Genomic DNA, 26,391 nt, shown 5'->3' with positions numbered 1-26,391 from the left:
ATGTGGCGTGGGTGGAGCCAGGCACTTCCTTCTTCCTGATCTCAGGTTCGTGGTGAGTGCGACCTCTTAGTGACAGCCAGTTGTCATGGAGACAGAGAGAGAAAGAGCTGTACTGAACAGTAACAACTGTGGTCAGTCAACTGACAGACTGAGGACAGAAGAGAGAAGTGAGGGAGCTGGATTTCTGTTTAGAGTAACAACACACACACACACACACACACACACACACACACACACACACACACACTAACACACATGCATACATTCAGATAAAGTCCCCACACACACAAAAAAAACTGCACACACACAGTGGGGAACTTGCGAGTGTGTGTATAGGAAACTGAGATTGAGTCAGACGTGCTCACACAGAGAAATAACGTTTCAACACAGCGGCTGAACTCCGGGCTGGGAGGAGGCCGGAGCCGTTGGACGTGTTGCTCAATACATTTCACTTTAATGTTTACTTAACACTACTCACAGACCTTGAATAAAGTGTGCAAATACAGAAGCATGTGTAACACTTGAGTTAAGATTTAATGTCTGTAGCCTACTGTTGAAGGTAGGCTGCAGAGTTCACAGTTGAGCTTGAAAACACTTTTCTTACTTGATTATCACAGGTGGAGTCAGTGTCAGTGTTTAGTCATCATTACTTGATTATGGAGTAACAGTGTGTGGCAGAGAAAGCTTATTTATATGTAACAATAACATTCATATATAACAATTTCCAGTGTTGTTCTATATTTAAGCTCATTTACAACAAATCACATCCACTCATTGCTACTGCTGACAATTATCCAAAGTATACCAAAGTGTTTTGGGTTGCCAACTGTGTTTCTCCACAATTTACAACTCCTGGTTTCAATAATTTTCTCATCGCATGAATAGCCACTTGCAGAGACTTGCTCAACTTAGGTAATCCATCACAGTGAATACTGTGATTTTATAGCTGCATGTTTATACAGTGCAGGGTGTTGAAAGTTATCTGCATTAACTACCAAATTACCACTGACAGTATGCAATGAATGGAAGCATCTCAAAGACTATGACATTAGTTTCAAGCAGTGCATACCCTTGTGTGGTTCCCTAACATCTGGGGCAATGGTTCAATAAAAACATTTAAACAGTAATGTAAGATGTTTCTTGGATATGTTTTTAGTCTATATCATTAGCGCAGTACAATATAATATAGACCTACAGTGAATGTGTGGGCCCAGTCACATGTCAGAGCTGGTTTTGACCGAAAACCTTTACATGAACCAGGAACAAGATTTGTGTTTATTTTATATTCCTTTACATTGCACAGGTGTTAAAATTGCTCTTACCATAACTTGCATGTAATCTTTTAGTTGATTTTGATGCATAAACCATACCTTGCAACTTATTAATGATGAAACAACATGTTGGGTCATGAATAATGCAGGGAGGGAGCGTTCACAAACCAGTTGGATATCTGTTGTAGAGATAAAGGACATTTTATGTGATGGGAGGGGCAGAATTGTTGAAGAAGTTAGGATTGCTTTGTTGGTTGGAGTTCCTATAAACACCTCCTGACACAGTGTGAGATCAGCAAAAAATACACATAATTCAGCAGGACGGAAAAGTGTTACTTAAAAAAATACTGCTATGTCATTTTTAAGTAAACACATTATACAATAATAAATTAATGGGAAATCCTATTAAATTCAACTTTATTTATAGTGTCAAATCATAACAGAATGATCTCAGGGCCAAACTCTCTGTGTTGCAACGGTGAATAAGACAGAGTAAAAGGATAATTCTGGTTTATTAACTACTAACTATCTATAAAATTACTAATTAAAATAAATTACTTAGAAAACTACATAATTAACTATTTTTGTAGTTTAGGCCATTGTTTCTATCGATCATGATAACATTGTACTCATAAAAGTAACAGCAGAGATCTGGTAAACATGGCCAGATTATCTAAGCCACTGTATTTGTTGGTAAAACAGAAAATGAAGCACCTGGAATGTCAGCAATAATCCCTTATTGCAGAGGAAAAATGTGTGTGGCAACTATTGCAAGTACGGTAGGTCAAATCTTTACTACATAAGTCCATCTGTAACCTGTGATGGATGTTTACAACGCACAGTTTGGGGGATCATTTTTTCATTGGCCTTATTAATTTTCTCTCAGCTCATGATTGTTGATCCTCAGACTTCTCTCTAGTGATGTTGCCGCTGTCCAAGATCACAGCAATAGAGAAGATCAATACCAGTCTCATAAATAAGAGTGGTATCAATATTCTCATCTATCTGTTGGTAAAGGAGTGAATAATGTATTTCCCTTTGATACTTAAAGAAATGATGGTCAAAAATAAATAAGACCAAATTTGTAATAAACTGAAATGATCCTTTAATGATTGCTTCATGAACCTTTAGTTTACATACACACACACACACAGAGACTTGCAGCCTTTTCACAGGGTGTAAACAAAAGCAAACTCTTCCCACAATAAGCAGCTCAGACCCCACCTTGGTTGCACAATAGAAAGAAGAGACCCAAGACACAGAGCGCAGATATTCCCAGGAAAACACTCTGCTGGTGCTCCAAACGCCCAACAATGAGACACAAAGAGCCGGGGAAAAGTGTATCTATTCACTTGCAACAAGTGGGCCCGATCAAGCCATCACACACACACTGCAAGGAAAACTGAGAAAAGAAGGAAAACTTGGATCATATTACAATTGTATCTGCTGGTGAACTGAACTGGATTTATGATGTGAATTTGTATCAAGTGACGTGTGTGTGTGTGTGTGTGTGTGTGTGTGTGTGTGTGTGTGTGTGTGTGTGTGTGTGTGTGTGTGTGTGTGTGTGTGTGTGTGTGTGTGTGTGTGTGTGTGTGTGTGTGTGTCGGCTTGTAATCGAATAAGATCACTTACATATTTGGCTGTGATGTATCAACGTGTGTGTGTGTGTGTGTGTGTGTGTGTGTGTGTGTGTGTGTGTGTGTGTGTGTGTGTGTGTGTGTGTGTGTGTGTGTGTGTGCGTGTGTGTCTAACTTATATTCTAATTGGGTCTTGATGAGTGAGAGAGATCAAACAAGATAGACTAGACTCATAGGCTACGATCTCTGCCCTCACATTTACCAAAACTTTTAAATCCAGAAGTCTAACTGTTTTCCAAAACCTCAAAATAATTCTGGAGTCTCTAATGATGCCCACCATTATAACTGGAAAAGCACATTTACATTTTGATATGTTCAATATTTCAAATCTGTCTCCTCATAAGCATAAATAGGGAGTCTAAAGGATTACTGAAGCAGATCAACTACTCAGGACTTCAAAGCTTTGACCCAGAAACGAAATGTAAATTTCGAAATACACTTTGAGCACAAATTATCTTTCATCAGTTTCAGTCTATGGAGTCCTAATATTCAACTGATTTGAAAAAGTTATAGTATGGTATGCCTCTCAACCACATGGACACCAATACAATCATATTTTATACATTAGTGTGTTTCCTACCTCTATTGCCACAATAAGTACACTTACGTGGAATTTGCCTTGGTGAATGGTGCAAACATAAACAAACAAACATATAAAACATTAATATAAAATAAACAATAAATACAGAGAAGAAATATATACAGACAAAATAAGAAAAGAAAAAATAGGCATGAATGGGTCCACATGAGATTGATAAAGAAAATGTGGTTTACCCAGTTTGGTGTGGAAGAACTGTACTGGTCTGCACAGAGGCCTGACTTTAACCGCAGCTAACACCTTTGGGATGAACTGGAACCCCCGACTGCGAGCCAGCCCTTATCGCCCAACCTCACTAATGCTACTGGGGCCGAATGGGAGCAAATCTCTGCAGCCAGCTTCCAAAATCTTGTTAAAAAACCTTCCCAGAAGAGTGAAGGATGTTATGAGATTTTCAACAATCACATATGGGCATACTAATGCTTGGATGGCTACATACTTTTGGCCACACAGTGCAGGTTACCTGGCCCTTTTTGCAGAAGGTCAACTCAAGGTCACTCAAGTGGACAACACACACTCACACATTACAGAAAGGTATAAATACTGAATGTGATTGAACACTGGTGTGAGTGTGTGAAAGTAAATTGATTAAAGAGAGAAGAGAAACTCCTCCCAGCGCTGTACAGCTTCCCGTAAAGATTAGACCTTTATTGAGAAAATTCCAGGTCGGCTTATGGCCGCACGACCCGCCGTCTCCAACCGGGCCGATTATTGAATACGCCGTTACACACACACACACACACACACACACACACACACACACACACACACACACACACACACACACACACACACACACACACACACACACACACACACACACGCACAAACCCATACAGAGCAACTGGAGGCCTGTTGTGAGGCGACATTGATGACGCGTGTTGGATGGGATAATCTTTCCAGCTGTACTCTCACCCGCAGAGAAGTGAGGCTCATTTGGCCCCCAGAAAAGCTCACTGAGGTTTTTCCACACACTGATGAACACCCCCCTGCTTTTTCTGTAGCTTACCAAGCACTAGGAAACTAACCAACTTTGTGTTTATCCTTCATGGTCCATTTAGATACTTGGTTCGTCTGCTGAGTATAGTCTTCCCCCTGTTCATGCAGAAGAAAGACTGATATGAGGAGTCAGCTTCATACATTCTTTGTGGTCAAATACTCAAATAAAGGCCAGAAAGTGACTTTGAAATGGTCATTCACTGCAGGAATAAGGCTGAACTGTATCTATGACATAACTCAGTAAAATGTCTCCCCAGGGTGGGGGTCGCCACCAGGGAGGGTTTGCGGGGAGAGTGACGCAAAATGTTCTCAACTAATGTACATCCCAATAAAAAAACAAACATTTGATCACAAAAAAAAAGAGTAAAATGTCTCCCTCTGTTGGTTTGATACAGACATCACAAAGCTTTGATTTGTAGCATCAGTTAAAAGGAAGAGGCCCACTGAGTTTAAGTGCTTTTCTTATAGCCAGGCCAAGATAGTCACCTTCTATAACTATTTACAACTCTTTCACAAAAGCTACCAAACTGCTTGATGACTTAACAATGTTCATCCTAGGTCATTAACACTGCATGAAAGACTATTTTGAACTATTTTTAAGTTACAATTAGGTTAAAATGTTCACTTTTCACTCATTTACCATAATGACCAGAAAAGAAGAGATGGAAAGTAAAACACAGTTAGTAGTGGTGCATGTTTCATACTATAGTTATATTTTATTTATTTAAAATAATAGTTTCAGTTTAACATGATATTAAATTGAAATATTTTAACATAACCATTCTAGCTAATTATCATTGGAACTCTTTTCTTGATTTAAATATGTCTTGCCATTTAATAAAACCCATTTGGAACAAATATTTCACATTCAAATGTATATTTTCAGTGAGCTAAGTCACAACTTAAAGTGTGGTTTCATATTAAATAAGTTGATGATACATTCACTGACAGCAGACCACCATTGTGAAATCCAAATACAAGTGAATAGAGATACATGCAATCTACTGCATGTCCAAGCGTCTTACTCATTAATACTGTACTGCAAGAATGTGGTAATTTGGGATTTTGTTCTGGCTGGATGAAAAACACTTTATTCAGAGGAGGAAAAGGGAAGCAATATAGAGCAAAAGGTCACAAATAATAGCTGATTTCGCATTTTCTTTCTGGCTGCGAAGAGAGTCATTTTAATGAACTGGAGAATGCATAACCAAATTTTAGACTTTTGTTTTTAGACTAAGCATGAAAAGAGCTCCTAAGATGTTCTAATGGCTCAAAAGAGGGTGTGGTAAGAAGTTTAACATTTGATAGCCCATTGTTGGAGCTCATTGTTATATTTAATAGCTACATTTTTACTTATTTATTTTGTTGCTGTTTTGTTTGAATTATACAGCTGACTAAGTTTGATAATGACATCAGTATCTTTATTCATAAGTTAGTGCTTTTGTTTTGAAGGTACTAGGCAGTCTGAGCCAGGTGAAGTTACATATAGTATGGGTAAGCAGGGATAGGACCAGGTAGACACTGGGGAGGGCTAATGGGTTTTACCAGGGCAAGGGAGACACCATTGTTATTTCCTTGAATGGTTTGCTTGGCAAAAATGTTGAAATAAACCTCACAAAAACGCTGTTCTTGCCTGGACATTGAATGTTTTTATTCCTTGCGTAACATTTATTTTTTCAGTGCCTCATTGGCTGTTGGATTTTGAGTTTTAAGTTTATTTTTGTTTAGTCTGATGACAACTTGCCACCCACCACATCCTGCTCTAACAGTACTACTAAATTACATTTTCAATCGGTAAAGGTTCCAACCGCCAACATTGTTGTGGCGTGCCAGATACCTTTGTTACATTTCGCAAGAGTGAAAGGTTAACTTACCCAGAGCAAGTTCTCTCATGCAATTCTTGGCTGACAATAAATACTGTGTAGGCGGGATGTGATAACAAGGTGGGTACCAGTTTTGCATTTTTAACACATTTACTCCAACAAGATTTTGTTGCACTTGGACTCATGGGACATCTTAACCACTGCTTGAGGTGTGAAGCACTGCAGTGGCCAGTAGGGAGCAGTCTCAATCTGATCTGCTGCCTGATGCCTCCCTGCTGTTACTCATGAGGAGACAGAATGAAGAATGAATAAATTTTACAACAAGTCCCACTGGTCAGACGTGGTACTATATACTTTATATACTGTATACTCTTAAGAAGAGTTCTTACCGTGATAACACATGATGTAACCTCTAAATATTAAAATATGTCCAAAACAGAGTGTATTATGTATTTTACTGTATATCTGTCACAGAGAGGAAATGCCTCCTTCATTATCATATTGTTGCCATGGTATTTCAAACTCAGGACAGAACAGGACCACGCATGACAAAAAGGGTGATGAGTGTATGAAGTGGGACGCTATTTTATGATGCAGAGTAGGAAGAGACTTTTAGAGCAGTTTGTGGTTAATAGTCAAAGTCTGGATATTTGCCCAAGCTGCATTTCTTTGAGAAGATGAGCTGTGTTGCTCCCATGAGGAGGATTCTGAATGACAAAGGTAAGACCTGCTATGCAATTTTAAACAGCCCATCATCGTCTATGCAGATTACACTAAGCTGCTGTAGCCTTTTCTTCCAGTCCTGCTCCTCTAAAGTGGACTTAGAGTTTCTCTTGCGGAGGAGAGTGGAAACCGCTTCACACTCATTAAATCACTGCTGTTTGATATTCATTAATTTATTCCATTTGCACTGCCATGGCCTTATTGGACACGCTGCACATTTCTGGTCAATTCCAACTTAGTGCTTAAACATTGATGAGTGCTGTGAAAGCTGATTACATTCTGTATGTGTTTTTGTCCACTTTAATTAGAGGCTAGTGGTCCCTGCAACTTTTGGATATTAATCCTTACGTGCCAAGTCAAGTGATGTCATCCGAACGACCACATCACTGTTGAAAAGCCACATCCTGCAAACTTGTATATTGCTAGCTCATATGTGTGTGTGTGTGTGTGTGTGTGTGTGTGTGTGTGTGTGTGTGTGTGTGTGTGTGTGTGTGTGTGTGTGTGTGTGTGTGTGTGTGTGTGTGTGTGTGTGTGTGTGTGTGTGTGTGTGTGTGTGTGTGTGTGAAGCGTGTGTGAGCAAAGCAGGTCAGTAAGAGGTGGACCTTTGTCCAGGGTCGGGCAGCATTATTTATTCATGCTGATGTATCTGACCGGCCACCTAATTGCAGCAGGAGGAGCCCAGTTACCCACCGACAGTCTCACATTCACAGAAACTGGAAGGTGGATCACATGTCAGCCATGACTAACACTATGCGTCTTATTTACATTTGCACCTCTCAGATTGAACTCTGTAAACAATGTTTGTGTATGTTTAGATGCTAGCTGGTTCAACGGAGGCTGGCAGGAACATAAAAGAGTAAAATATATAAATGTTGAGAGACAGACTAAAAATTGTTTACCGAAGTGCCTGACAAGTGTTTGGTGTTGTTGCTGTGATCATGGCAGACAAAGGTAAGTCTTTATGCTGCTGTTTTTGTGTTTGTTTGTTTTGTTTTGTGTGTGTGTGTGTGTGTGTGTGTGTGTGTGTGTGTGTGTGTGTGTGTGTGTGTGTGTGTGTGTGTGTGTGTGTGTGTGTGTGCGTGTGTGTAACATGAGCTGCTCCCCCTTTCTTGCAGTGGGCTCCAGTGATGATGTCAACACAAGCTCTGTGACAGAGGAGATCATCTCACATCAAGACCACAAGCATCCCCTCTTATTTCTACCTTCTCTTCCTGGTCTTCATTTATCTTTACCTTCCCCAGGTAAGATACAATTCAGAATCATTCAATATGTTGTCTCACAAAGTATCATCATAGCATCACAAGTATTCAACCTTACTTTCTAGTGCAGTGTAAGGGTTCTTAATATTCAACCATCTATCAAGGAGGCCATAAGAGAAGTGTGGTCGTACACCAATCAAACATATGAACGTATGATGATGAAAGCAGCGGTTCAAAACCGGACAAAGGGCAAGGGCTTTTATTTTAAAAAGTCTCTCAAATATACCTGTGTGGCCTCAGGTTGCAGTTACCTATAGCTAAGCTGTAAGCAGCAGTTAAAACAGCTATCTACATTTTAATAATATATCCTTAAGTTAATAAGTACAGGATAAAATGTCTTGTACTGTTTTGGAAAGAGTACCTGCAGTAACAAACAGTATTGCTTCTAGGGCATGCTGTAACTAATACATTATCCTCCTCTGATGTCTCTTCCCTCCTTTCATGACTTGTCTTTGTATCCTCTCTCCAATTTGCACTACACTAATACAAACCTCAATTCTATCTCCTCCTTTATCTCAATATTTCACCCCCTCTCTCTGTAGCTTCTCCTCCATCAGATCAGGCCTACCTGCAAGCAGGAGCCATTTTCCAGCAGCTGCGGACAGAAAAGCCAGTAACACAACAGATTCTGCATTACGGGAAGAAGACGGACACACCGCTACCAGAGAGAGGAGACAAGTCCACTCAGAGACAGGCCTACCAACTCGCCTTCAACACACTTAAATGTATTGAATACTAAAGTTACTAGTTTTGAGATTTTAGTGGAACCATGTACCCTGTCTTGAGAGGACAGGCTGATGGTTAAACATAAAGTCAGGGATACATTTAATTGATCTACTCTACTGCTATCTCTGTGGACCTTACAGTATACACTTCCTATAAGGGAGCCTTATCTCTTTAATGAATAGCAGTGGAGCTGCAGCATGTGTAAACTCCAATATTCACTTTTGAAAAGCAGCTTCAACTGCAGACAGTAGATTAAATTATATATATATATATATATATATATATATATATATATATATATATATATATATATATAAATGTATTGTAATATAATACATTTCATTTCTCTATGTGGCTGCAAATTACTTGAGCTGGACGTACAGCAGATGTCTGTATGGGAGGTGATAAGAGGGTGCATGCCATGGACACACACACACACACATACATACACATGTACATAGGCACTCACACAGCAAGCACACACTGTTTAACACACAATATATGATATTTTTAGGGAATGACTGGTATCTGTAGATAGTTTTGATTTTGTTTGGCTAGGTTTGGAGATATTGCTCTGTAAGATGTCTGCCACCACCTCAGTACAATGAAAAAACTGTGAAAGGCCAGCTCTATGGATTATCTGAAATAACAAAAACACAATTTCTCTTTTTAAGAAACGGTGCTATCAAACATTTGAATGTGATTTTTCATTGCTGCAAGAACCACAAACACAATTGTATTCACCTTGATTTTGATGGGGTGTAGATAGAAATTTTAATAAATGTGTTTAATTTGGGTGAATTTAGCCTTTAAGATTTCTCTTCAATAACTTTATTGTGTCTTGTATGTCTTAGTTTTGATTTATGTATTTATTTTTGTCCGTTAACAACATTTCTTTTCTCCTAGACCGTGATTTACTGGAGGACATCATTACTGACAGCTGCTTCCACACTTCTCAGCATATTGTGAGTCCAACCAGATTTGACATGAGTGGTCTCAAACCCAAAACTGATTAAAAACACTTCAGCACTTACTCTATTAAACTGTCTGGGAGTTATCTGTCTTCAAATAAAGTAGCCGTGTTTTGTCTGTCCATATGAATGTGCTCCATCAGAATATGGTAAAATGAGAGAGCGAGTGAGAGAGCCAGGGATGCAGTTAAAGGCGATTTGTATTCAGATCTGTACGTAGTCTGGCTGGTTATAGGTGGCAAATGATGCACACAGGAGCGAGGCAGACGCACTCTCCAACTGGGAGACTGTAAATGACACTATAAAACACTGTGTAATGACACATACATGGGCAAAGAGACACACCAAGCGTGTGTGTGTGTGTGTGTGTGTGTGTGTGTGTGTGTGTGTGTGTGTGTGTGTGTGTGTGTGTGTGTGTGTGTGTGTGTGTGTAAAGGATGACTTTATTGAGGGATGGGTGAAACATACAGAACAGGCTGATAGATCATTTGTCTGCAAGTGTGACTATAAAAGCTGCCACACAGCTCTTTGTCATTCCACACACCTCTTTACTGCAATATACATATTCTACACACACACACACACACACACACACACACACACACACACACACACACACAAACACACACCCTGAGAAAAGGAGTTGAGGGAAAGGATGTTTGTACGTGGCCATAAAAGTAAGAAAGGAAAGTGTGAGGAAAAGATCTGCTTATTTTCCTTAAGGCAGTTATAATCAATATTTTTATATTAACAATTGACTAAATGTTATGTGAAAGGGGTTGCTTGTAGTGAGAAACCCACAGATGCAACAGGAAGCTGTTTTTCGCAAAAAAAACATTTACAACTTGCTCAGCACCAACAGCAGACAGACACACTTAGCGACTTTAGCTGGTGAAGATAGAGGAGCATTTAGCAGCTAAAGAGACAGATATTTCCTTCAGAAGTTGGTGGAGACCAAAACTGAGCAAAAAGAGAGTGAATATTGGTTTATGCCGCATTCATGTGGTGTTGGAGTAATTGGAAACATTGGTACACGACTTGCCGAGTTGATGTCATATTATGCAGGAACATGGCAGGTGAAAGTAAATGTGGTGGTGATGGTGAGAAACTTTTTATTAATTGATGTATTGCTCCCATGTAATTTGTAATATAGTATAAGGTTGTAAATGTTAATTACTGTCCATGTAGAGTGACCTAGATTAGTTAGAAAAGTTATTTATTCGCATTAACCCTGATAAAAGTCAGGTAAAGCAATATTTTAGTGGTTTAAGGGAATGTACAGGTGCAACAAGTCTGGGACAAAACCTCCAATTTAAATCAATCAACGTGTTATTTCAACACTCTGAGCACTAACATACAACACATCTTCTTTGTAGCATCCATGTTGTTTCCACATGATGACTTAAAGCTCATTAACACACCGAAGTCAGAAGAACGACTTCCCAACTCGGGAAATGGGACCATATGAAGAGTACATGAATGCACCATCACATCCGCATATTGCTATTGTCTCATGCTACTGTATCTGTATATTCTATATGATTAAGTTGACGATGATGATGAAAGCGCTCATGTTTTTCAGTCCAGTGACCTGTTGCCGTTGGCGATGGTGATGCTGTTTGACTTCCAGGACCGAAGGTTTTTGTTGCGCGAACGTTTTACAAAGGAAGGGGAGGAGCTTTTCCAGGAAGTCAGGGACCTGGAGAGCAGTCTACAGAGGTGTGTGTGTTTGTGTGTGTTGGTTGAGGGGGGATGGTAACATCTCACATTTATTTCTAGTGCAACTTTGAAATTGTGGTTAAATCTGGATATCACACAAACTGAAGGTAGGAGACGCGAAAATGTGATCTGAAGTATGTTTACTATGATGGTGTGTGTGTGTGTGTGTGTGTGTGTGTGTGTGTGTGTGTGTGTGTGTGTGTGTGTGTGTGTGTGTGTGTTACAGGTGTAAAACCAAGTTGGCAGCATCTTTAGCTCGCTGCAGAGTGAAACAGAATCTGCAGAGCGTCTCCTGTTTTCTGTCTGATCCTGTTAGGACCAAACAGCATAGAGCAAAACAACTGCCACTCTATGCGTGGGTCAATACTCTCAAGACCAGGTATGCTCACACACACACACACACACACACACACACACACACACACACACACACACACACACCCAGAAAGAGGGCCATGCAGTCAATTGTTTATTTCATTATTATGGTCCTATTTAGTGCCTGCATTTAAAGGTGCTGTAGGTAGGATTGGGAAGATCCAGGACTTAGCCAAAAAAAATTGTACATCAATAACTTCTCAGTCCCTCCCCCCTTTCTGCTAAAGCCCAAAACGGTCTCCTAAGCCCCTCCCCCCACAAGGGAGAATGAATGTGTGTGCCTGAGCAGTGATTGACACGCAGTTAGACCCCCTCTCCCCAGGAGACATTTAAGTCTCCTGCACATGATCCCAGTAAAACCCATCTGCGCTGGCCGTGCCAATATTTTCTATGGGGAGAGCAGTGAAGACAACTAAGAGGAAGCGCTACCCTTGGTGTGGCACACCACTCAAAATTGCCACTGAACGCAGTTATAACAGTTCAACTTTTATATTGTCGCCACTGACCTTTTAAAGGGCAACCAATGAGATAAAGAGGTAGCCAGATGCGATGATGGGTAATGTCCAGATCAGGGGTCTTCAACGTTTTTTAAGCCAAGGACCCCAATTCTTTGGGATGAACTGTATCTGTGGATGGCTACCTTAGTGACTACATTACCTATTGGCCAGTAATCCTATCATCAGTGGGGATTTATACTTTCTAATAATATGTTGGAATCATGTTAAGACTTTCAAAAATTAACAATAATTTGGAGGCCCCCCTGCAGTAACTCTGAGGACCGGACCCGGACCCCCTGTTGAAGATCCCTGGTCTAGATAAATTTAGGTTTGCAATGCATGTGTGAAAGGGGATATAGCCTATTTTGGTATAAACCAGCAGGGATTGTCTAGTCTATGGGACATGGTGTCAGGTTAGGACAAGAGCTAATCTTTCATAGAGTGGCTGTTAATAAAATTACACCAAGTGACAGGCTGTGCTTGGGGGGATTGCAATATGAGGTAAATGGTGGGTGAAGTTCACCGGGGCGTAGCTGAGACAGGAAGGTTCAGCATTCATATGAATTGAGGTTTAAAAAGTGCTCATGTGGTTATTTATGTAAAGCTAAAATGCTGCAGCACTGTTCACCAGACAACCCTGGAGTGCATTTGAGTCATAATATTTGTTGTAACTATACCCTCTACTTTACCCCATGATGTTTCTGCCTCAAATAAAACTTTTAACCTAACAGAAAACACGTTATCTCATCTGTAGTGTTGAGGAAGTGTGCGAAGCGTTACAAAGCGCCGGCTTGTGTGAAGTGAAAATCATGACTGACCTCAGAGAGGCAACGTTCTGCAGAGACCCTCTCTGTCCAGACACACTTGTCTTCTCCCAACCGCTTCATGCTCTGCTGCAGCACAGCAGCCTCACAAGTACACGTGCACTTAACATACAGGTATGTATGAATGTGTGTAGTGAAGGGTGTAATTGAGCTAAATAGAGGTAACACTCACTAATGAGAAACATGCTTTCCTCCCTCGGGAGCTTTTGAAGATAATTTTAGAAGACAGGTACAAGACTGACTGGTTGAAAGTGTACATATCCAGCTGAAGTAGAAGTACCTTTTACCGGTTCTTTACTTTCTTAAGTCAAAATGCAAGTGTTGGTTTGTAAATGTATCAACTTGAGAGTGAAAATATAAATAACTCTCTTAATTACTTTAAAAAGAGGTGAACATGGTTTGATATGGTCTTAGTGACTCAGACTACATTGTTTTTAGAGGGAAAATATAAATGAAACAATAAACTGCACCAGCAAAGTAAATCCAGATATTCTTCTTATCTTTGCTGGCCAACCATTCATCACAAATGACCCCAATCTTCTTGTTCCTCTACTTATGGAGCACCAACAACAGTTCTTTCTGTTCACTACGTTCACTTTATCAAAAGCAAAACTAAAAAACATTTCCTGCAGAAAATGCATGTGAATGCTGAAAAGCTGAAAAGCTAACAACTAAACTAGATTACTCGGTTAAATTTGTAAGAAGAAGGTGAAGTAGTAAGAATAGTTGGAAAAGTGGGCATAGGTTTAATTAGTATGAATTTTCATTGAATTGACTTTGTGAGACAGATTAAAAGGTTTGCTCTTTACAAAAGGGCCTTTGGCCTTCACAGTTGGATTCCTGTTGTGAAGTGAATGTAATCTGTGTAACTGTGTTAAAGAAATCAGTTTGCTGTTAATCTTGATTAGCAACACAGCAGTCTATAGCACTGGAGGGTACAGTTTTGTCAAGAAAAAGAAGAAAATCCTCTACACATGTTTGAATAACAAGTATGCTTCTCCGTGTCTCTTTTTGCAGGACAGGAGTGTGTGTGTGGCAGTGAGCGCGTTACGCCCCCTGCTGTTTGATAACGGTGACGTCCTGGTGGTGGGGTCTTTCTCAGCTGTGACCGTGGCTCATATATCTGTGGCGGCCGCTGCCCGCTCTGGCCGAGTGTTGGTGTGTGGTGCTGATCTCCCTCCTTTACAGATAGAGGAGATACAAGAACTACTCACACAAATGGACGTCAAAAGTGAGTGATGAATGGGGGAAAAAATGAAGTGTATGATGCACTGTATGAGAATATTTCCATTTCAATCTATATGCGCACCTTCTATACGCATGACTTTCCTGATGCTAATTTATGTCCACTGTAGATGTGCGAGTCTTGTCAGAAGCCTTCTTTGGTCTGGATGAGTGGAACGCCACCATCCAGCGTTTAAAGGTCATCATAGTTCTGCCTCAGTGTTCATCCTCCGCGCTCAATGACCCTGTGCCAACCATCCTCAGTGAACATGGAGGTACGTAAAAATGTAGAAAATGAAATATATTGAAACATTGATAGCAGTAGTGTATGATGAAAATGTTAAATATGTTTTGTTTGGTTGTCAGACTGGGATCTACTGCCAGACTTGTGTCACAGTTCTGTATCCCGGAGCAAAATACACATAATGGCCACCCAGCAGGCACGACTGCTAGCACACGCTCTCTCCTGTGAGTATATATTGAAAGAAAAGTGGCTCTCCAGTGCCCCTATGGTAGATATCGCACTGGTGCCATTTTTTTTGCCCCTGCCACTCAGACAGATTGAGTCTGCTACTGTTTAAAAAAAAATGCATACTGTATTTTTCCCTTCTTTTCTGTCAGTCCCAAAGGTTCAGACATTGGTCTACTGCACACGCTCAGTGTATCCTGAGGAAAATGAACAACTGGTGAAAAGAGTTTTAGAGAAAACACACACGCACCACAAACTGCTGCCCTTCAGGTAAACAAACACACACACACACACACACACACACACACACACACACACACACACACACACACACACACACAAAACCATGCTCTATCTTTGTGCATTAGTTTTCTGGCTGTTAGGTAGTTAATTATGCAATCAGACTTTACATTACTTGTCCACAGGCTCAAACCACAAATGAAATGAGGAAATGGAAATTAGTTATGTGCTGTTTCTTGTACAGGCCAAACATAAGGGTTTTTAGAAAAAGTAATTCTAGGTAGCCTAGAAATTAGAGATGCACCGATTACAACTTTCTAGGCCGATTCCGATTTCCGATTGTTTTTGAGTTTAGCCGATTCCGATTTCATTTTTTCAAACCTCTTTACAGCACACACAAATATTTATTTTCTATCTCTTCTTTAATAGAACATTTTGCACAGAACATAGAACATTTTTAGAACAGATAATGGATCACTATAAAATAGAACTATATAAATTACTCCTGGTGTGGGAAATTCACACACATCTAAAGTGCAATGTTAGAACCATTTCCTTCTTTTCACATCCATTATCCAACAAAAAAAATGTGATTTTGGTTTTTGGTGTCGTCCCTCCACGCCCTACTTTTTCCTTGCAGGTGTTGCATATTGCAAACTTGTTATCTTCTGCACACACGCTGAAGGATTTCCAAACAGCTGACATGTTGCAGGTTAATTCACGAGGTTCCCTACATGTGCGAGAATAGCGCGGACACGCGCTTCACACCGCGAGCGGGTACGCGCGACACACGGCAGAAAAGTTGAGAGAAAAGAAAAAGAGACTGTGCTGTCGCGTCCGTGTGTGCGTGCGTCCTTGAAAACTGTAGCACGTATAACTTATGTTGTCCGTTAATTGTAGCATTGACCGGCATGAAATCGGTATATGTCAGACTGACCTGCCGGTCGCCGGTCATGGCCGAGCACGTGAAAACCGGCCAATTCCGGTCACCAGCTGGTCTATCGGTGCATCTCTAGTAGAAATTAAACCTGTTTGAGTCGTGATTCACTCGGATCTTTCACACAAGTTTTTAAATTGACTCATGAATCGCGAGTCTCTAATATCATTAACTCGGATCAGTTGAGTCCTACTACAATTCACTCTAAAATGATAACAGCGCCACACACAACACCTCTTGCAACATTAGCTACTACTAGTCCTAGCCATCTTAGCTGCCAAAAGCTTAATAACTTACAATTTCGTAGGCAACAACAACTCTACAAGTCAACTCAAGCGACTGTGTGAGCAGAGAGACAGTCTGAGACAGGTAGGAACTTCCCAACCCGCAGACTCAGAGTCGGAAACATTGCAAGCTCGCAGACCATGAGACTAAACTCTCATGAGTTGTCGAGAACTCAGGAGTTGTCGATGACACATGAGTTCTCGCGTGAGTCAGTCAATCATGCGCATCAGCCGGCTATGAGTGGATCTGTGGCAGACGAGCGAGTGAAGTCTCTCCTCGAGCTCAGGGTAAAGAAAATCAACAACAACATTCTTTCACTTCTGAAATAACATACAATGTTCTGCACGTAGCCTATGCCTACTGTAGGTTTTGGTGTATAAATGTAGTATGTTTAAATGCAATTAGGTCGAGCAGACAGTCCGAAACATTACAAGTTAGCAATACTGACTCAAGTGACTCGCACAACCCGGATCAGTTTAGTGAGTGACTCAGAATAACCTGAATCCTTAAAAGGAATCGAGTTTGCCAGGCCTACTAGAAATCTAGACGCACCCTAGCGGCAGCAAATGTAATTTGCAGCCAGGGTCAGTCTAGCAACTCTTCGTTGGTTTGCGAGCTGGAAAAACCAAATTATGGTCAGGCCAATCACATCGTGTATAGAGTTGGTGGGCGGGCTTAACATAATGACGGCAGAGTTCCAACGGTTCCGTGTGAATTCACTGCTACTTGGAAACAAAGAAGATGGCTGCTGCTGGCGAACACGGCTTTGGCCGCGACTCTGGAAGACTTGGAGTTAAGCACTGAAGTCATTCTTTAAAGAGTAAGATGTTTTAATCTATCAACTAGCGTTGCTCTGGTTGGTTGTAGCGCTATCCTATTGTGTGCAGAGGGAATCTTGATGTGGGTCTGGCTTGTCAGGCTAATTCTTTTTTTTTTTTTTTTTTTTTTTTTACATTTTTGGGCATTTCTGCCTTTATTGGACAGGAAAGCAGAGACATGAAAGGGGAGAAGACATGCAGGAAAACCATCACAGGTCAGATTTGAACCCTGGACCTCTGCGTCGAGGAACAAACCCTCAGTACGTGTGCACCTGCTCTACCAACTGAGCTAAACAGCCACAAAAACAAGTCAAACTTTTGTTTAAAAGCATAATTAGGATGGAAACACCACTTTTAAGATTTACCGTATATGTTTTTCGGTCAAATGGACTTTTGAATGGGAGAGCTAGGGGCACTACTATGATCACATCAAAATCACTATTTTTAAAACACTAAGAAGGCTCGACACAACATGAAACTTTGCTCGAAGTATCACCAGGGTCTCTACTCATGAACTCGAGCATTGAGAACATTGTTTGTGTACGCAGAGTTTACTAAAATGAAAGGTTTTCTCACTGTAGCTGTTGTTTTTCCGGTCACCGTCCATCTCGCAAGTCAAAAATATTAGAGGGAAGAGAATAAAGATGGAAAGGTCCTAAAGCTTAGTTCCATATAAATGCACAGATAATTTGTTGTTTTGTCATTAGTGAAAAACAATATTGACCTTGTAGTTGAAAAAGGAGCCTCATATAAGAATGACATTTCCTCCTATGGCACATGTGTCAAACTCAAGGCCCGGGGGCCAAATCCGGCTCCTTGAAAATTTTGATCCGGCTAGCATTTCAATTTAGGTTCACAGCAAATTTTGGCCCGACTAGTTGTGCACCACACCAAAAAAATCAGGAAACTGTTTTTCATACTGTAATTGTGCGACACTGCCGTGCAGAATTTGACAAATTTGCCGACTTTGAGACTCAGAATTCCCCACAGAAGCAGAGAGATTTTTAATATTCAGGCTGTGAAACAGGTTGTGGTGAGTCGGCTGGGTGGCACCTGCTTTTAAAAATGTAATGTTTGTTTTTCGTGACTAAATTCTACGATGGCTAAGAAACCTTTTTGCTGACTTTTTTTAGGGTTTTATGTCAACCAAACTGTATGGGAGAAAGCTATATGAGACATGCAATAATACAAAGTTAATTGACTTTTTTTTGCTAAATAAAAACATGTCAATAAACTCAACATGTCTGGCCCTTATTGTGATCGTCATTTCCAGTGTGGCCCTTAGTGAAATTGAGTTTGACACCCCTGTCCTATGGAGTCCGTTCATTCGCATTCAGAGATTGACTATTTTTGACTGAGGAAAATGGCGGATAGCGTAAACAACAACGTGAGTTGTTCAAAACCTTTCTTTTTAGTAAACTATGTGTACACAAACAATGTTCTCAATGCTCAAATTCATGTGTAGAGCCCCTGGTGATACTTCGAGCAAAGTTTCATGTTGTGTCGAGCCTTACATTCACTCGAGTACATTCGGGTACATTCACAAAAACTCGGATACATTCACAAAAAGACCCTAGGTTGCATTTTGGCGAGAGTTACGCTTTAAATGCAAACACGAAGCTGAAGGCATTTAGACACTTTTTTTTCATTCCCTACCCAACCAGCCTGTGACAGAGAACGGCAAGTGAATGGCAGCTCAGTGAAGCTCCCCTGCTTTATCATAAAATTAACTTTGAAGTTAATTGTGCTCTTACTGTCACTGAGATTCTGTCAGATTATTGAATTCACACATCAAGGCTCACACTACTTTCATTGAGATCAAACAAGATGTCAACTTATATAAAACCAGTCATCATGTACAACTGTGTGTCTGTGAATGTGAGTGTGAGAGGTGACAGTCACCAGGCTGGCGACAGTATAAAGGATCAGCTGCTGTTGCCGTGGGGACAGTAGTTAATCCTACAGTTGGGGTGAATGGGGTGGAGAAGATTTCAGAGTCTGTTTCACGCCTGCGCACACAACTCATTTCGTACCATCCATCCTCTTCAAGAAATCCTAATGTTATTATATTTGATCACATAAGCTCTTTAAACTAAACTTACCAATGTGCAATGTGACGATCAGCAGCTGTTACAGTACTTGTTCAGAGAAAACACAAATCTACTGTAGCACCATGTTGTTTTTTAGAAGAGTTGGCAGAAACATGCTAATCTTCTAAACTGCCATCAAACTGCTTTCCTCATATATAAAAAGGTTGCTTTGCATCAAAAAATAAAAACAGCAAAGAGAAGTAATTTCTTCATTCTTGAATACAGATCTTTTTAAGAATTGGATGGGGAGGATTAGCAGTAAAACAAACATTTTGTATGTCTCTAAACGCAGTAAGCTGTGTGTGTCATTGCCTCTTTTTTACTAATGTTTCTGGCTTCTTCAAGTTATATGCCTTAAGATAGTGGTAACAAAGTAAACTGTGTATCACCACTTGACCTGGAGCCCCAAAAACCTTAATTATGTGTATCGATACAGCTTGTATTCATAGATTTAAAAGGTTTCCTTTGACTTTTAAGTTTTGTAGGTTTAACAGAGTTTAGCTAGTTCTGCGTATTTGCAATATTTCCTTATTAGTCTACTGTTTACTGCGTTTGTTTGACTCATCCATCCACCCCGACCTCCTCCCTACATGGACTTTGTCGCTCTTTATACCACGTTGCCTAACGTCCTTTACATTACATTATTACATTACATGTCATTTAGCTGACGCTTCTATCCAAAGCGACTTACAATTGATCTACAGTATATGTCAGAGGTCGCACACCTCTGGAGCAACTAGGGGTTAAGTGTCTTGCTCAGGGACACATTGGTTCATGTATCGCTGTGGGAATTGAACCTAGATCTCCCACACCAAAGGCATGTGTCATATCCACTGCGTCATCACCACCCCCCACGTCCTCCTAAGAGGCAGCTCCAAATGTCGCAAAAGTTCTCCCATCTGCCTGAAAACACTCAACAAAAAAATATTTAAGGTGCCACATACAGAGTTTGAATAATGAATTTCCTGTATTTGGTTGTCAAAATAATTGATGGTACTTTAGTACAATTTCCTGAAACTGCTCATTCTTGCAATACTCCCATTCGTTTACAGTAATACATCTCTGAGTTAATGTGGCAAGGATGAATTAATGTCGCTACATAGCATCTTTTATCTTTTTTTTTCTTTCAGGGTGAACGGTCCGATTTTCCCAGATGATTCCCAGTCAGGCACAGACACAACAGACTCCAAATTCTTCAGGCTCAAAACATCTCAGTTCACCAACGGCTGCTTCATCGCACGGCTGTCCCGACAGGTGAGAGAGGGGAAGGAAAAGGTGGAGACGTGGAAATTGACAGAAAAAAGTGAGAGAGATGTGGAGGGCAAGGTTGTGTTTGGAGATTGAAGGGGAACAGAGGTTCTGTGGTGTGTGTTGTGTGTGTGTGTGTGTGTGTGGGGGGGGGGGTGATTGCTTTGAGACGAGACCTTCCAGTAGTGCTGAGGCGGCACTCTTTTACTGTCTGTCTGCTGGGAAGCTGGTTGGCTCTGCCTGTCTACACACACACGCATGCACGCACGCACGCACGCAAGCACGCACGCACGCACGCACACACGCACGCACACACGCACACACACACGCACACACACATACATACAAACACACACACACACACACACACACACACACACACACACACACAAACACACACACAGACTATCTCTCCCCTGAAACACTGCAGCATTATTCCAATACTCCATCTATTTTCCCCCCTCCGTTTTCTTCTTCTTGCTCCACTCATAAAACGTACATAAAGAAGGAAATTAGATGCTGCTCCTTTCATCCCCTGCAGCTCGAAAAAATGGTGCAGTGAGTGGACCAAGCCTGTATTATATTTTTTCCAATACACACACACACACACACACACACACACACACACACACACAAACACTTACACATGGGGGCAGGTCAGGTCCAGTGGCAGTGCAGTAATTTTAAATCTAATGATCATCATGTCTAATTTAATCGACGTCAGACGTCAGAGCTGCGGCTGCAGATTTAGTTACACTGACAATTCAGAGGTGTTTCACTGCTGCTCAGATGAATGACTTCACACCAGTCAAACTGTGCTAGAGGACGATTTAAAGGGATATGAAATAGACACCATGGCCGCATAGAGAGACAGCAAGAGAGAGATGGGGTAAGGCAACAAGTAGTCTCCTTGAAATCTCTCTTTTAAAAATGTAAAGGGAGACCCAAGAAAACAGACATTGGGAAAAGATGCGTCCAGAAATTTCTGAAGAACAAGAAAAACCTGACAAATCTTATCTTTAAAACACATCTGACAGGCTGCCACCATTCATGCCTCACTCCAGTACACTCTCTTGTCTCCTCCATTTTATCACAAAGTATCATGTTGCATCATAATTATAGTTTTCAGGCTTATAAATGACTCAGAGCATATTATGCTGTCAATGCAAGAAAACTGAAAAAAAGTGTAAAGTCAGATTAAACACTTGAGAGTGAATAAAATATGCATTTGCAGTGTTTTCAGCAGTGAGCTTAACAATCAGTCATTTAACTTTCATTATAGAGAAGAGACAGTATGAAGATTCAGACAGACAGACAGACAGACAGAGGTAGAAGGGGGGAGGACAGGGAAGAAAAAAGTCTTACGGGAGATTTAGGGAATTTCTACTCTGTTTGAATGTCACTGTAGATGAAGACAGTGTTTTACCCCTACACATATACTGATGTACACATGGAGCAAAATGTGTGTGTGTTTTGGACCTGCTGACAATATATGGTTTCGGTCCTAAATCTGTTCATCGCTCACATATAGGCCTAGACATGTTCAGAGTACTTTTTCAGGGGTATGTCAGTTTATTAGCCACAACCAACAATTGCAAGCAGCATGACTCTATAGGGCTTGTGACCTGCGTGATGTCACCATGAAGGAGGTACCAAGGACCGACTTCAGGGAACAAGAAAATAAACAAACAATGCCGTCCGAAGCGGTGTATAGGCTAAAATTCTGGCTGTATTGTGTTCGCAAAAGCCTGTGAACGACTGTGAACTTTCCTACTCTTCTCTCTTCGCCATGTTCACAGTTGTGCATGGAAGAGTACTCTGTGCTCGCATTGATCAACATCAGAGAACATGTGGAATTTATCATACATGGACACATTAGTCTTTTTGTCGGGATGTCCCAGATGCAGAGTTGGTTGTCATTCACTATGATGCACTACACGGGATAAAAATAATCAATTGTCGTGCCCAATTGATTCTTATTGATATTGTGTAGTCTGAAACCGGCATTAGTTGTCCACCACGATGGTACAGACTAAAATGTATCAACAACTATTGAGTTTTTAAAGTTAGACTATTATCACTTTGGTTCCCTTGATGGTCATCTTGCACCTAGTCTCGCATTGCCAGACCTATCACGACAGCGATGTAGATTGTAAATCTGGCTACACCACACATACTGTACATTCTGGAATAGGAGGAAAAAAAGGCTCTGGGTTGTTTGCATTTCTTTAAACCAATCACAATCGTCTTGGGCGGCGCTAGGCTCCGGTCGCAGCGATGGTGGATCTGCAAAATAGTCTCGGGAAGGAACTTGTTTTGGTGGAACATTTGCACCCCACAAAAGAAAACACTACATAAAATATTGAATGAAGTTAACTATTCACACAATACAATAACGCGGGGTATTTAAATTAGCTGGATACATGGTTAAATGTAATTTGCTCTTACCAGTGTATCACCGTGTGTAGGCTACTTTGTCCACAGCAAATCCCTGCCAGTGGGTCCCAAAACGTCCCAGTTAGTGAGTAAATGCTGTAACCATATTCTTTGTAAATCTTTACAATCATTTCCCAAAAGAACCAAGCAGGCCTGTCTTATGGCACGGCCCAAATTTTCTTCAAAACTTGCCATTTTCAGTGGCATCCTAGCTGGAAGTTTGTTGTGATGTGTTTGAGAACAGCAACACACAGAGAGCGGAAGGTGACTCCAAAATGTATTTCTGTTGATCCAGAATATCTAGCACCATCACAATCATTTGTCCATTACTTTGGTTTGATACCTGCAAAACTAATGACCATCAGCCTCAGCTGTACCTTTCGTTTTCTGCTAATTAGCTAACATTAGCATGCTAACTAGCTAAAGTAAGATGGTGAACATGGTCACATTATACCTGCTAAACATCAGCATGTTAGCATTGTCATTGTGAGCATGTTAGCATGCTGACAATGCTGTTAGCATTAGCTGAAAAGCACCAACGAAGTACGACCTCACAGAGCTGCTTGCGTGGCTTTAAAAGGGGAAGAAAAGATAAGTGGCTTGTGACAGTAACTATCATGTTGCCTCCCACACTCTGTCAGGATATAAATCCTGTGAGCTCTCCTTTCTCTTCTGCAGGTTAACGTTATGGCTGTGGCTCCTTTCTACAGCGTTGTGTTTTCTTGTATAGATCTCCTTGGTGCTATGTTACCCAAGAGACCCGTGGTTTTAATGTGTTGTGTCTTCACATCAAATCTTAAGCTGCCCTTGCTTTTTCAGGCGGATCCCACTAAGGTAGAAACAGTCCACGACGTGCTGGCAAGGGCAGCAGCAAAGGGCCTCCTGGGTGGAATAATTCCTGAACAATCAAAAACCACTAAAAAGGGGAAAAGCAAGAAGAACCGCCTCGCCTCACCCAGCAGCAAACCTTCATCCCCTTCGAGCCAAGAGAGGCAGACAGGAAGGGAGCTTGTGAATGGAGAAGATCCAGTCGCACCTTCAGAACACGAAGAGAAGAAAGGCGAATGTGGTGAGGTGGGAGAGGAGGAAAAGGAGGAAGATAAGGGGGGAAAGGGAGGAAATAAGACCAGAGGGCTTAAAGGAAGTAAGCCAAAAGTCAAACGACGACCAAAACAAACCAACAGGACTACCACAGTCTCGAAGCATTACCCTAAAAGCCATAAGAAGAAATCGTCAAAGAGAAAAGTCAACCAATCACATCTCAAGAGGCGCCTTACAAAAAGTAAACCGAGAAGAATACCTCGTCTTACACTGACGTTGATGTCTTCTGCAAAACCCTCCAACCACTTGTCTCCAATCACAGCCCTGGCGCACAAGCTAAGTAAAAATGCAACGATTACATCACAGCAGACTGTCTTTAGCACCTTTTCCCCTGCCAGTCCTGCTCCACCTGCTGCTCCCCATGCAGCCTCCAAGCAGGTGCAGAAACACAACACTGAGCCTGAAATAGCAGTGAAAACAATAAAGGATGGAGCTAAACCAGAAAGTCTGTTTAAGGCCAGAGGAAAGGTGGTCAGGCCTAAAATCGAGGTAGTGACAGAGGATGTGTTAAAGCCTGCAGATTTTGTCTTGCCACCCATTTCGTCCCCATCCCCCAGCTCTGTAAGCAGCAGGAGTGGTAGTTCTCTCTGTCAGCGTCCGTCCCGGACCTCCCACTCCCAGCTCGCCCAAACATCTGCATCCTCCTCGGTCTCTCTGCCTGGATTATACAAAGATCATCTTCACTGATGTTGTGGTAAATGAAATTATCGGCATGTTCTGAGTCAGTGTGATTATAAAAGTAAATAATTTGAAAATATTTAAAAACAAATATTGTATTTGACAAATAAAAAATATGTTAAAATATGATTTCTTTGTCTCTGGCATGACTTTAGTTCACACTCTAAAGAAATGTACTCGACAATTTTAATAATTAAGTTATTATAGCAAGTCATTACTTAAATAAATTTGCCAGCTTTTCTTTATTGTATATTATTGTAAATTGAACCCTCTTTAGATTTTTAACATTTAGGGACAGTATGTATATTATCGGAGGGTGAGGGCTGAAAACAGGGAGAGTTATGTATTTTTCTTGTTGCTGAATGGAAGCTTGTTTAAATTCATTCATAGTTTTATTTCATACTTTCCCCTGTGAGACACACACATACTATATATATATATATATATATATATATATATATATATATATATATATATATATATACATATAGTTTTAGGCAGGTATGAAAAAATGTTGTAAACTAAGAATGCTTTAAAAAATGGAAGTGTTAACAAAATGCAGTGAATGAACAGAAGAGAAATCTAAATCAAATCAATATTTGGTGTGACCACCCTTTGCCTTCAAGACAGCATCAATTCTTCTAGGTACACTTGCAAGTTTTTGAAGGAACTCAGCAGGTAGGTTGTTCCAAACATCTTGGAGAACTAACCACAGATATTCTATGGATGTAGGCTTCCTCAGATCCTTCTGTCTCTTCAACAGACTCGATGATGCTGAGATCAGGGCTCTGTGGGGGCCATGCCATCACTTCCAGGACTTCTTGTTCTTCTTTACGCTGAAGATAGTTCTTAATGACCTCAGCTGTGTCTTTGGGGTCGTTGTCCTGCTGCAGAATAAATTTGGGGCCAATCATACGCCTCCCTGATGGTATTGCATGATGGATAAGTATCTGCCTGTATTTCTCAGCATTGAGGACACCATTAATCCTGACCAAATCTCCAACTCCATTTGCAGAAATTCAGCCCCAAACTTGCAAGGAACCTCCACCATGCTTCACTGTTGCCTGCAGACACTCATTATTGTACTGCTCTTCAGCCCTCCGGCGAACAACTTGCCTTCTGCTACAGCCAAATATTTCAAATTTTGACTCATCAGTCCAGAGCACCTGCTGCCATTTTTCTGCACCCCAGGTCCTATGTTTTCGTGCATAGTTGAGTCACTTGGCCTTGTTTCTATGTCAGAGGTATGGCTTTTTGGCTGCAACTCTTCCATGAAGACCACTTCTGGCCAGACTTCTCCAGACAGTAGATGGGTGTACCTGGGTCCCACTGGTTTCTGCCAGTTCTGAGCTGATGGCACTGCTGGATATCTTCCGATTTTGAAGGGAAATAAGCTTGATGTGTTTTTCATCTGCTGCACTAAGTTTCCTTGGCCGACCACCG

The 26,391-nt window shown here is 40.9% G+C and overlaps 2 protein-coding genes across 2 annotated transcripts in view; one reads left to right on the top strand and one right to left on the bottom strand.

Annotated features, from left to right (window-relative positions):
* Nucleotides 1-87, bottom strand: part of rbm47 (RNA binding motif protein 47) — a 35,893-nt gene extending 35,806 nt beyond the window's left edge. The window contains exon 1 of the mRNA XM_078260378.1: nt 1-87. This exon is cut by the window's left edge and continues 16 nt beyond it. The gene's annotated coding sequence lies outside the window, so the exon portion shown is untranslated.
* Nucleotides 88-7,989: 7,902 nt separating this feature from the next.
* Nucleotides 7,990-24,993, top strand: LOC144529934 (putative methyltransferase NSUN7). The gene is made up of 13 exons (XM_078269307.1): nt 7,990-8,002; nt 8,167-8,292; nt 8,853-9,035; nt 9,943-10,001; nt 11,590-11,726; nt 11,953-12,105; nt 13,353-13,536; nt 14,440-14,653; nt 14,778-14,921; nt 15,013-15,114; nt 15,268-15,385; nt 20,616-20,739; nt 23,989-24,993. Exons 1-13 carry the CDS (start codon nt 7,990-7,992, stop codon nt 24,955-24,957), a joined length of 2,526 nt encoding a protein of 841 aa, XP_078125433.1. The 3' UTR covers nt 24,958-24,993.
* Nucleotides 24,994-26,391: the final 1,398 nt, after the last annotated feature.

Source organism: Sander vitreus, chromosome 2 (assembly GCF_031162955.1).
Source record: "Sander vitreus isolate 19-12246 chromosome 2, sanVit1, whole genome shotgun sequence".
Classification (NCBI taxonomy): domain Eukaryota; kingdom Metazoa; phylum Chordata; class Actinopteri; order Perciformes; family Percidae; genus Sander; species Sander vitreus.
The sequence above is the reverse complement of the archived record's forward strand: the minus strand, read 5'-3'. Positions and strand labels throughout refer to the sequence as shown.